The sequence below is a fragment of the Saccopteryx leptura genome, chromosome 2 (assembly GCF_036850995.1).
Source record: "Saccopteryx leptura isolate mSacLep1 chromosome 2, mSacLep1_pri_phased_curated, whole genome shotgun sequence".
In the NCBI taxonomy this organism is placed as follows: domain Eukaryota; kingdom Metazoa; phylum Chordata; class Mammalia; order Chiroptera; family Emballonuridae; genus Saccopteryx; species Saccopteryx leptura.
The window spans coordinates 180,205,385-180,218,009 of record NC_089504.1 but is presented as its reverse complement, the minus strand read 5'-3'; the positions used below and the strand labels follow the sequence as shown (position 1 = coordinate 180,218,009).

The 12,625-nt window shown below is 45.9% G+C and overlaps 1 protein-coding gene and 1 pseudogene across 9 annotated transcripts in view; both read left to right on the top strand.

The window, feature by feature from the left end:
- Positions 1-11,186, top strand: part of ERC1 (ELKS/RAB6-interacting/CAST family member 1) — a 544,893-nt gene extending 533,707 nt beyond the window's left edge. For 7 of the 9 annotated variants that reach the window (XM_066369487.1, XM_066369485.1, XM_066369491.1 and 4 more), the window contains one exon: positions 5,307-5,922. In XM_066369487.1, coding sequence (XP_066225584.1) covers positions 5,307-5,444 — 138 coding nt within the window. In that variant the 3' untranslated portion in view covers positions 5,445-5,922. Of the gene's footprint in view, positions 1-5,306 lie in introns of all 9 variants that reach the window. The other 2 variants (XM_066369492.1, XM_066369490.1) reach the window with 1 other exon arrangement.
- On the top strand, positions 6,927-7,014 carry LOC136396365 (small nucleolar RNA U3; annotated as a pseudogene).
- Positions 11,187-12,625: the final 1,439 nt, after the last annotated feature.

Genomic DNA, 12,625 nt, shown 5'->3' with positions numbered 1-12,625 from the left:
GAGAGAGACAGAGAGGAAGGAGAGGGGTAGGGGTGGAGAAGCAGATGGGCACTTCTGTGTGCCCTGGCCGGGAATCGAACCTGGGGCTCCTACAGGCCAGGCCAACGCTCTACCACTGAGCCAACTGGCCAGGGCGAAATCTTTCTTTATTCTTAATGTAGGCATTTATCTCTAGGACCTTTCCTCTTAGAACTGGTTTCTCTATATCCCATAAATTTTGGTGTATTTCGATTTTTATTTGTCTCAAGGAATTTTATTTCTTTTGATTCTTGATCATTTGGTTTTTCAATTGCATGTTGTTTAAAATTCATATATTTGTAAATATTCCCGTTTACTTCTTGTAATTGATTTCTACTTTTATACCACTGTTATAATGCTTAATGAAATTTCAGACTTCTTAAATTTATTGAGACATGTTTTGTGGTCTAACATATGATCTACCCTGGAGAATTTTCTGTGTGCACTTGGGAAGAATTTTTTAAATTTAGATCTTTGGCCTGACACTGTGGTGGCGCAGTGGATAAAGCGTCGACCTGGAACACTGAGGTCGCCGGTTCAAAACCCTGGGCTTGCCTAGTCAAGGCACATATGGGAGTTGATGCTTCCTGCTCCTCCCTACCCCTTCTCTTTCTCTCTTTCTCTCTCTCTCTCTCACTCTCTCTCCTCTCTAAAAATTAATAAAGAAAAATTTAAAAAAAAATTAATATAGATCTTTGGCCCTGGCTGGTTTGCTCAGTGGTTAGAGTGTCGGCCTAGCATATGGACGGTCCTAGGTTTGATTTCCGGTCAGGGCACACAAAAGTGACCATCTGCTCCTCTCCTTTTCCCTCTCCACCTTCTCTTGTTCTTCCCCTCCTGTAGCCAGTGGCTCAATTGGTTGGAACATCAGCCCAAGCACTACAGATAGCTTGTTGGTCTAAACACATCAGCCTCAGGTGCTAAAACTAGCTTGGTTGATTCTAGCATCAGCCCAAAACAGGGGTTGCCGGGTGGATCTCATCCGGGATGCATGCAAAAGTCTGTCTCACTATCACCCTTCCTCTCACTTAAAAAACCCCCAAACAATCTTTAGCCAGTCTGAAGTTTATGTTTATGTATGGTATGAGCAGGAATCTAAATACAACTGGGCCCACTCAACCTAAAATATTCATTGATCTTTATTGCCTCCTGATCATATTCTAAATCACTGATCAAATGTTATTAATACAATACTTTCTAACTAGTATACTTTTATAGCATGTTTTATAGTCTGATACAGCAAGTGCTACATCATTTTTCTTTAAAATGTTTTCTTGACTCTTCTTATATATTTATATTACACTTAAGGACAAATTTAGATGTGAGACTTTACTAAGAAGGTTATGTCCCTCATGCAAGGACTCACAGGGTCCAAATTTAAAAAACTCTCAGCCTAGCCTGATCAGGTGGTGGCGGAATGGGTAGAGTGTCGGACTGGGACGCGGAGGGCCCAGGACACGGAGGGCCCAGGTTCGAAACCCCGAGCTCACCAGCTTGAGCCCAAGGTCGCTGGCTTGAGCAAGGGGTCACTCTGTCTGCTGTAACCCCACCCCTGGTCAAGGCACATATGAGAAAGCAGACAATGAACAACTAAGGTGCCATACATAACAAAGAATTGATGCTTCTCATCTCTCTCCATTCCTGTCTGTCTGTCCCTGTCTATCCCTCTCTCTGTCTCTTTCTGACCCTGTCACACAAAAAAACAACTCTCAGTCTAAAAAAAAATTTATAATCAATTATTGAGTTTTAAAAAGAGTCATTTGGATTTGACTTGAGAATAAATGTATTTATAGTATACATTTAGGTAAAAACAAAATTAGTTTCTAAATAATCTATATAAGTAATTTATATAATATCATTGCCATTTTGTTTCTAAAATTACAGGAATATATAATAAAAGTGTCAAAGAATATATGACAAAATATTTAGCAGTGTATATCTCCTGATACTGTTTTAAGTGATTTCTTTTTCTTGGTGCTTTTTCAAATTTTCTGCAATGTATGTGTAATACTTATTGAATTTAAAAGTACCTTGAAAATAGTATTAAACTAAAAGGTATCCATTAGCTCCCTGTTTATCTACCTAACAGAAACCAAATAGAATAAAAATATTTTGTGCTATAAATATGTGACTTATAGAGAGAGTCCAGTACAGATGACTGGCTCAGATGCAAACCAGACTTGTTCAGAATATTCCAGGAGGAATCTGAGGCAGTATGGCCTCACACTCTCCTTGCCATGCTGAGTGGTTGGTGCAGTTCCACGGAAGAGACTTCAGAGCTGTGGCCTTTTCACACAGCAATGTTTCTGGGTTATATTCTGCACAGTTGTATTTATCAGCACCTGGCCTCATTGGTGTCCTCATCCAGAGAGCTGTATTTCTATGACACCAGGCCTTGATACGTACCAAGACTTGATATGGTCTAACCTCACCCTAGCATGTCTTGATCTTTTAGTAGTCAACATGTAGCAGAAAGAAGATTGCTGACTCTCTTTCCATCTCTTTGATGTATTTGAAGAGGCAGTATGTTAATTCTGTCAACACTGTAGTTAGAACTTGGTTCTCTATGCTCTTTTGGGGTAATCTTACCAGATTTAATAAAAACAACAGTAACAATAATTATAACAACATCTAACATTTATCAAGCATTTTTTGTGTGACAGGCATTATACTGCACTTTATAGGAATATCTCATTAAATCTTTAAAACAATCTATAAATGGCCTGACCTGTGGTGGCACAGTGGATAGTCAACCTGGAATGGTAATGTTGCTGGTTCGAAACCCTGGGATTGCCCAGTCAAGGCACATATGAGAAACAACTACTATGAGTTGATGCTTCCTGCTCCTCCCTCCACCCCCCTTCTCTTTCTCCTCTCTCTAAAATCAATAAATAAAAATAAAACCTATAAATGTTATTGCCCCAGTGTCCACACGAGGAAACTGAGGCTCAGAGAGGTCCAGGTCATATAAGCTGGCAGAGCTGACATTGACATCCAGGCAGCCTAACTCTGTAGCCTATGTTCTTAACTAGACTATGAACTCCATTTTTAATTTGTCTTCTTTTCTAAAACCTGCTCTGCCTCCTATATTGTCAGTCTTATTTGTCTAATATCCACAGCTGGAACTGTCAGAATTGTTTTCCATTCTGTCTCACTTAACTCCACTTCCCCTCAGTCCTACCTTTGGAAAGTCTTGCATTCATTCATCTGTTCTTCATTTCCCCAGCCCCTACCTTCGTTTCAGCCCTCCTTAACTCTCACCTGGGTTTGTAACAATTACCTCCCTTGATGTATTCTTTTTTATTCCGCTCAGCCTAACATGTTTTTATCTTTATAGCTATCTTTTAAGTAAACGAAGGTGATCATGTCTCTGTACTGTTTGAAAACTCTTGGACTTTGTATTGTTGTTTTAACCAGATTAAATATGAACTCCTTAGCTTTACATACACAGCCTGGCCTATCCGTCTCTGTGGCTTTGTTCCCTGTTGTTCCCCACCCAGTCCCCTACCTTGTGCTCCCACTATATTGAATGTCTCTCTTCCCTACATCTCTGCATCTGCACTCGCTTCAGCTGCTTGAAAGCCTCTTCTGTCTTTGATCTCCCAGACTCCTATTCAGCTCTCAGGATCCAAATCATATGTTGCCTTAGTAACATTTTCTCTGACTCCTCCGGGATGAAACAGTTTTTCTTACATCTTCCCCTGTAGCATATGCTCATGCCTCGGTTACAGCCCTTCCCCTGCTGGGCTGTAATTATCTGCTTACCTGTTTGTCTCGTTTATTAACCTAAATGCATCTTCAGGGCAAGAACCAGATTCACGCCCTTAGTTGGTTTAATGCTTGAAAGGATGTAAAAGGGTGTTTAAAACAATAAGAAGTTAGAATTAAACTTACTTCTAAACAAATAAGACTACCTCATTTCTAAATTAACAGGTCTAAGTTAGGGTAGTCTAATGCACTGAATAAAAGTGGTAAATAGAAATAGGAGACGTCTAGTCTTTTTAAGTCAGGGACCATTATGCAAGGTTAGGATCCTGCCTGAGCTCTTCCGTGTACCTGGGCATGTGTGTGGTCTCGTGGCACAGTGGAGAGGGCATTCCGCCTGGACTGAGAGGACTGGGGTGGGGGAGGTGGAGCCCCAACTCTGCACATTGCCATCTTCGGGACTTAGACTAGTCACTAACTTCTTCTTTAGACCTCATTTTAATGAAAAGACATTGATATTTATTTTTACACTTTACTGCTTGTTAATTTAGATGCAGGAAGACTTCACATAGAAAGTGCCTCTTGTCTTTTTTTTTTTTTTTTTTTTTGCTTTATTGAAGAATAATTGACAAAATTGTGACATATTACAAGTGTACAACAGGATGATCTGATATACATATACATTGTGAAAGGATTCCCGCAATTGAGTTAACACAGTCATCATTTCATATAGTTCCTTATTTTTTTTTTTTCTTTTTTGTATTTTTCTGAAGCTGGAAACGGGGAGAGACAGTCAGACAGACTCCCGCATGCGCCCGACTGGGATCCACCCGGCACGCCCACCAGGGGTGACGCTCTGCCCACCAGGGGGCGATGCTCTGCCCCTCCAGGGCGTCGCTCTGCCGAGACCAGAGCCACTCTAGCGCCTGGGGCAGAGTCCAAGGAGCTATTCCCAGCGCCCGGGCCAACTTTGCTCCAATGGAGCCTTAGCTGCGGGAGGGAAAGAGAGAGACAGAGAAGAAGGAGGGGGGGTGGAGAAGCAAATGGGCGCTTCTCCTATGTGCCCTGGCCAGGAATCGAACCCGGGTCCCCCGCACGCCAGGCCGACGCTGTACCGCTGAGCCAACCGGCCAGGGCCAGTTCCTTATTTTCTTTATGAGAATACTTAAATAATACTCTTAGCAAATTTCAGTTATACAGTAAATAGAATCGACTGTCACCATGTTTAACCTTAGAACATCAGACCGTATTCATCTTACAGCTGAAAATTTGTGCCCTTTGCCAACCTCTCCCCATTTCCCCCGTGCCCCAGCCCCCTGGCACGACCATTCTACTCTCATTTTATGCATTCCATGTTTTTGGTTGTTTTTTTGTCTTGTTTTGTTTTTCCCAATTCCACATATAAGTGGTCCCAAGCTATATTTGTCTTTCTCTGTCTGTCTTATTTCACTTAGCATAATGCCCTCCAGGTTTATCCATGCTGTCGCAAATAGTGTTTCTTTATTAATAAACAATAATTCTTAACTCGGTGCAGATAGGATTGTTTTATTTCATCTGAAATTTGTCTTTCCGTTCCCTTTCAGCTTCAGAATGAGTTAGAAAAAGGCGAGCGGGACACTGCGGAACTGCAGGAGTTTGCCAACGCCATTCTCCAGCAGATAGCAGACCACTGCCCGGACATCCTGGAGCAGGTCGTCAATGCGCTGGAAGAATCATCCTGACCCTGCCTCGGGAGCAGCCAGCCGAGCAGCCCAGCAGAGTGAACCCAGGAGCCAAGCAGAGAGCTCTGAGGAACAGGCACCCAGAAACCTCTCGGCACGGCATATACACTACGAAGTCTGTCCTACCGTGATTAGCCCTTCAGGTGTGGTTCCAGTGCCATTTCTACATCTGTCATCTCACTCTGCCTTTCTACTTACTTTCTTGATGTCCAGGCTGGGTAAGGGGACAAGTCTTCGTGAGAACTGTCATTTAGTCATCAACGGTGGAGAACTCTGGAAGCCGGTGGCTCTGCCCTCACAGAGGGGCGTGGAGTAGCGGCCTCTTACCTTCCGTCCTTGACGTGAGAACTAAGTCTGGAACCTACTTGGAGTTCAGCATACTGAGAGGATGCTTCCCATGGACATGAGAGCTGAGTGTCCTAATATCACAACAGGTGCTTTCTCCTAAAAGGGTAAAAAAAAAAAAAAAATATATATATATATATTATTAGAAAAATAGAGAGGGGAAAAGAGAGAACAGGGACAGAGAGAAAACCGACTCTCAGTTTCACTGTCTCGTGTTTACTCTTCACTGTGGCAGCGTCAGTGCAGGGGCGCAGCCAGCGGCCCCGGGGCTCAGCTCATGCAGAGCCCAGCCCTGCCTGTCTCGCTCAGCCGTGCTCCTCGCCCCAGCCAGCCAACACGAGGATGGTGCAGACAGTGCCCCGCCCCGTCCCTCGCATGAGACCTCTTGCCTTTCACCTAGTTTGTCAGACTCTATGTCTCCAGTGGGAAGAGGAGCGGCCTGACGGAAGGCACTATCCTCACCAGCTCTGCCTCTGTAGGCGGCCATTCCTCGGGTCTGCCTGGTTGGTCCTGCACATCTCTCTCACCAGCCCCTGAGTGCTAGAAGAATGCTCTGCCTTCCCACCACCTGCTCCAAGCTCTTGCAGCCCACCTGTCACTGGACTTTGTGAGCACCTTCCACCCTTGTTAATTTAGTCTGGCTTGGCACCCCTAGAACCTTAGACTTGTGCATTGCCTGGAACCCCCTTCTGGCACAAATGAATGTTTCTCACCCCACACACATTCCTTCCTTTTTCTTTCATTCAAAGAATACGTATGAAACACCTACTGTTAGATACTCATCCTTGAAAAAGTGAGAGAGAGGTATAAAGGGTTCTTCTATGAGACATACCTGCTTGAGTCAGAGCAGTGAAAGGAGTACCTTCCCCTCCTCCATCTTAATAGAAGGGATCTCTCCCGGAAAAACCTTTCACAAATCAGCATTTCTCATTTTTCACTTTAATGGAACTGATGGGTGTGGGGTTGGGGGTTGAGTCACTTGCTTGCCTACAGGGTCCCATTTGATGATTCAGGATTTTGTTTATTGTTGTCACCCTAAAAGTATTTAGGAGCCTGTGACCGTGGATAGTATTTTCTTAACACATCCGTGTGCACCTTGTGGAACTTGGCCAGCTCCATGTCACGAATCAGAAAATTAAGACTATACTTTCAGGGATCATTTCTATAGTTTGTTACAAATCAGAAAACTAACCCCAAAGTCACAAATCCACTTGAAGGTATTGGAATTTTGAAGGGCATTTTCCCCCAAACATAAACAATGGCAGTGATAAATAATCAGGCACCAAGGAATAGACCACGGGACTAAAATCTAAGCCTCGGCCTTTTGCCGCCTGTGTGGCCAGACACCCACCAGTCACTGGCATCTTCTGATAAGAGTTGCTGGGTAAATGTCTTTGGCTTTTTCTCCTTTGCCCTTTCCCAATTACCCAAAGAACCTGATGCTCTCTGGAAAGTCATCATAGCTATCAGTCAGTGTCTTCCCACCAGCAAGCCTTGACCCTCTCATTAACTTCATGGTCAGATCTCCAGCTGCCCTGACTCCCTGCTGTAAAAGTCTGTCCCTGCAAGCAGCTGTAGAGTGTTCCTTATCAAAGGTTTAGATGGACTCTGCTCATAAACTTTTTCCTGAGACGCTTCCTGATAGCAACCTGGCCAGAGTAGGGGTGCAGGAGCTAGGTATTAAGTGGTGGTCATTTGAGGTCAATTACCTCAATTCCATTTCTTTATTGCACTGCCCTTAAATCATGTAGCTAGCCCCGTGCTACATGATTTCAAGGCTGGAATATTAGAATATCACTTTAAATACCATAATGCACAGGACGGAGGTATGATAAAAAGCCTTCACAGGACTGCAGCAGAGCAGAGAAAGCAGAAGAGCCCGTGCCCAAAGGAGTGGCCTGGCCTGGCGCTGGCCGCTGTTGTCTAGCCGGTCCGGCATGGGCAGGCATTGGTCAGGTCTCTCAGGATCCCGCCATTCAGCCTTTATCATCAAATACAGTCCCTGCCACCTCGCCCACGTGTTGTGTGACTCTCACTGGACCTTCTTCCTTCCCCTTTTCATTTCAACCTTTCCTGTTGCTCTCCCTGTAAAACTTTATGGAAGTCCTCTGGACAGGTGCTTCTGAGAAGGAAAATTTCTGGGGCAGGCATCATCTCTTTGGTCTCTATGAACCGTAGCATGGAATCTCATTCATTCTTCCTAGTATCTCAAATGGTTCTGGGAACTGGTCCTAGATGAAAGTAGGTTCTGGCTAAAGTTTAATGGTGAACATGACCTCCATTTATATCATAGGGGCAAAGTCAATACAGTTTCTAGCATTTAGAGTATCTTACTGAGTTTAGATCATTCATTGAGCCAGCATTTACTAAATGCACAATTTCCATCCCACCAGGACTTACCATTTTGTGACCTTCTTATGGTAGTCAAGGGTTCATAAGGTCACTCAGCTACTACCAAAGGTCTAAATGTAGCCTTGAAAACTCATGGCAGGTCAGCTATAATATTCACCAAACTCATCTATTCTACTAGCACATCTAGTTGTCCCTTAACACCTAAAGATCTTACCCCAAGTAAAGATGATCATAAAGGGGATAAGAAGAGTGGATAGAATCCAGCCAGGACCTTCGTTTTTTCATGTACCTCTATCCCAGGTACTCATTGAGTTTCTGATGAATTTTCTGATTTGAGATTTATAAGGACTTTGGATACCATTTGAAATAGAAAAGACTTTAAATGGGCTTTAACATATTAAGAAATACGAGTGGGAATGCCGAAATCCATCTCAGTTCTAGCCTTTGACCTGTACATTATGATCTAAAGAAGATCTGAGTTCTTTTCTCTCTTTTTTACACTTGGCCTTTAAAAATACTAATAAGGTAGACTGGACCCAAGACCACCGTCAGTGTCGATAGTGGCAGTGTGACTCAGCACTTTTTGTCAATAAAAATAGTGGGTTTCTAGCCCTGGCCGGTTGGCTCAGCGGTAGAGCATCGGCCTGGCGTGCAGGAGTCCTGGGTTCAATTCCCAGCCAGGGCACACAGGAAAAGCACCCATCTGCTTCTGCACCCCTCCCCCTCTCCTTCCTCTCTGTCTCTCTTCCCCTCCCGCAGCGAGGCTCCATTGGAGCAAAGATGGCCCGGGCACTGAGGATGGCTCTGTGGCCTCTGCCTCAGGCGCTAGAATGGCTCTGGATGCAACAGAGCGACGCCCCAGATGGGCAGAGCATCACCCCCTGGTGGGCATGCCGGGTGGATCCCGGTCGGGCGCATACGGGAGTCTGTCTGACTGCCTCCCCGTTTCCAGCTTCAAAAAAATGAAAAAAAAAAATAGTGGGTTTCCATGAGGAGCTCATTGGCTCACCCACTCCTTGGAGTGAGAGGAGAGGAAGAGGAGGTGATCAGGGTTTCAGTCAACTGCTAAACTAACCCTCCCCTGTCGATGGTCAGGACTGGCATTTGGATTTGCTGCTAGAGAGTCCTGCTGACCCCAGAGCTATCCTGCCCTCCTGTCTGACTCCATTACTTAAACATAGGCCCACTAGCTGCCCTCAGGGTGTTTGCAGAAAGAGCAAATCAAGGACTGTGTCACCACATAGAATGTGACCCTCACGTGACACCTGCTAAGTTTCAGTGGGCCTTGTGTCAGCAATATCAGTCACTTTTGTGTCTGCCCACCCAGCCTCATCTCCCTACCTGCAAAAGCTCAGAACTGTAGAAAAGGGGATGAGAGCAGGCCAGTGCAGGCAGCCCGTGGCCCTTTGCAAAGCCTGCAAGGCCACCCACCCACCCATCACTGCCAATCCCTGGGCTTCTCAGGACAGTGACTTGCACCATTTAAAGAAGCATTTTAAATGAATCTAGTTTCCCCCACGTGAATCAAGGGAATACTTGGGCAAGAAAAAAAATCCTTCTGAACAAAATGGCTGTCTTTACTTACTCTTTTTAAGCAAAAACTGTTTCCAAAAATTTTTAGTGTCAAAACCGTAACCAAGTGTCTCCTGTTTTTCCCCAATGTGTTTAGCAAGTGCTGTGACCCTCACAGAGGTGTTTCTCCTCCTGACTCTGTTGGAGGAGAGATGGTGTTAGGGAATGATCTGGGGGAGCGGGTTTTTGTCCCATCCCACCTCTTCTTTTGTTTCTCTGCTTGTCAATATTGTCTGTGTGGTTCAGAAAATATGGGCAGTTACATTGTGTCCATTGTTAAGATTATTAAGATATTAAAAAGTAGTTGTAGAACTGAAAAATTAAAGAGCTGTGTTTTTAAAAATGCAAACCAATATCATGTTAAAGGAAGTCAAGCTATGGGACAGCCAAACTCCTCACCTCCTCCCAAGGTTGGTTTCGGTGGCAACTGGGCTGGCTGCTGGGGACCACGCTGCTGGCAGGTGGCTGCCTGGCTGAAAGACAGCTGCTGAGGAAAAGGAAATGGGAGTCGGGCGCACAGTCCCAGCAGCGCCAGCATTTTCCTGTACACCCTCAGGACTCTGGGTAGAGGTTTCACAGTTTGTGACCCCATAACCACTCACCCCACATTGATCCCAGCTCAGTGTGCCTAATACTGTGTGTACCTGGGCTTGACTCTGCAGCCACAGAGCTGGCCGCAGCCCTGCACAGGCCACAGAACCTCTTTCCTGCCCACTTGGTGCTATATCATCCAGTGACCATCCAATACGGGCCCAGCACTGGCCAGCCCAGAGCCTGCAATCCCGGTGAGTGAAGATCTCAGTTCTTTCTGGCTTCGGCCTAGATTCTTTCCCTTGAAGATTTTTAGACCCCTGATGTCCTAGGCCCAGGCTCTCTCCTGGCCCCCGAGACACCATGGTCAGGAAAGGAAGTGAACTCCACTGAAGCCAGAGAATCCAGACCAGGGCCAGAGCAAGCCCTCTGAGCCCAGCGCTGGTTTTCACACCGCACCAGTATTGCATCCCTCTAATGCAGCGAGGCCCACCTGAGGGCAGCACACCCACCACCCATTAGGGCCTGCCTGGCCCATGCAGGACTGGCCCCGGGCCCACTTGCACACCAGAGTGTCCGGGAGGGACTCGGGTCTCCCTGGGACTCGTGCCCCTCTGCTTCAGAGAAGCACTGCACTTTAGCGAGGAGCTGAGGGGTGCTGGGCACTGACTCCTTGTAGCTTGAGTTCCTTTTGGTGACAGTAGCAGCCGCAATGGTGGTGTCTGTGATGCAAATGCACCCGCTGCCTTCAAGAATGTGTGTGTGTGTGTGTGTGTGTGTGTGTGTGTGTGTGTGTTATGGCCAGAGTTGTGTTACTGACAGGATAATGACACTACAAAGAAATTGTTGTTATAGTCAACTTTGCCTTGATAATTATTGTAAACACTTTGTTCTTTTTTTTTTATTCACAAACTAAATCCATTGGGAAAATTATAAAATTATTTAAAAATTGTATGCTGTGTCTTTCTTTGAATCTCATCTAGTCTGATAATTCGAGTGAGATGTGTCCTCATATTCTAGAAAATCAGGAGAGGCCGGCAATCCCCAAGCAGTCCCCTTCGGTGGCAGGTCTCCCCTGTGGCAGATCCGGTCGGCTGGAGAGCAGGCGTGCCTGTCCCCAAGGGAAGCGGAGGAGGTACCGGCACACTCTGCCCTGACAGGCCTGGCTGCGTGCTCTCAGAGGGAAGGGAAGCCTCCTTTAGGTTCTCACCTAAACTCGGGATTGACAGCCCCTTAATTGCCTTTTAAAGTCAAATTCTACCTCTTTTTTCCTTCCTTAGATGCTGGACTCTGTGTCTGGCTCCCCCTTTCTGATCTAAGGGCTCCAGAGCTGAATGTCGGCACCCACCAGTGTGGGGTCGCGCAGCTCAGATGGCAGAGCCATGAGGAGGGGCACAGCTAGAGAGGGTTCTGTCCAGAACTGGGATATGAGCCTCACCGGGTGTATTCTGGTGTAAGGTCTGGGATGTGTGAGCCGCACCAGTCACCAGAGGTGAGGATACCAACAGTGAAAGGGAGCCAGGAGAACCTATGCTTCAAAAGTTCCACCCTTGGTATTTGCCTTGGGCCGGAAGCTCAGACATCGGGGGCATTTCTTTTATGAGAATTCATTTTCTGCTTAGACTCATTTCTCTGTCAACGCCAGAAAAGTAACCAGCCTGCTTGCTGCACTCCCTTCCTCCCTGGGCACTTAACAGAGTCCCTGCAGGTGCTCTGAGTGCGTGCCAGCTCTGCCTCCTGGTCCTCTGCAGCTGTCTCAGAGTCCCTCAGGGTGGAGGTTGGGGGCGCCTGGGAGACAGTGCCACCCACAGGATGGAAAGCTTGAGGTTGGATCCACTCTACCAGTAGAACGTGTATTGCTCCATGGAACACAGTTGCAGGCCACATGCAGATGTGTCCATGGAAAGCTGTCAGATTACCCTTGTCCGTTGTCCCCAGGGTTCCCTTCTTCCCCACTATTTCTTGGTTCAATCTGTGGTCTGCCGGCACCCAGTTGCAGACAGATAGATGCAGAGGCAATGAGGTTGAAGGAAAATGTGAGAGGAGAACTTGCCATTGAGAATTCTATTCATTAATTTGTTTTTTTTCTGTGAATTGGGAAAAGACTGCTGTTATTTGATCTTTGAGGTAGAATCTCTCAAGCTGGCTCAAAGCTAAGAACTAGTCAGACGCTGGCTGAGGAAACATTCTGAGGAAGCTGGGTGGAAAGCCATGTGCTTCCCGGATGTCCCAGGAAGAGCCCAGGACTCATGGCCACCCACCTCTCAGCCTCTCTAACCTTCCCTTTTGTAAAACAGTGCAACCTTCGTGTATGTAGGTCACCAGCCATGGGCCATAATGAGGATAATAAATAGTTACGATTTTTTCCTTTCGAAAGCTCT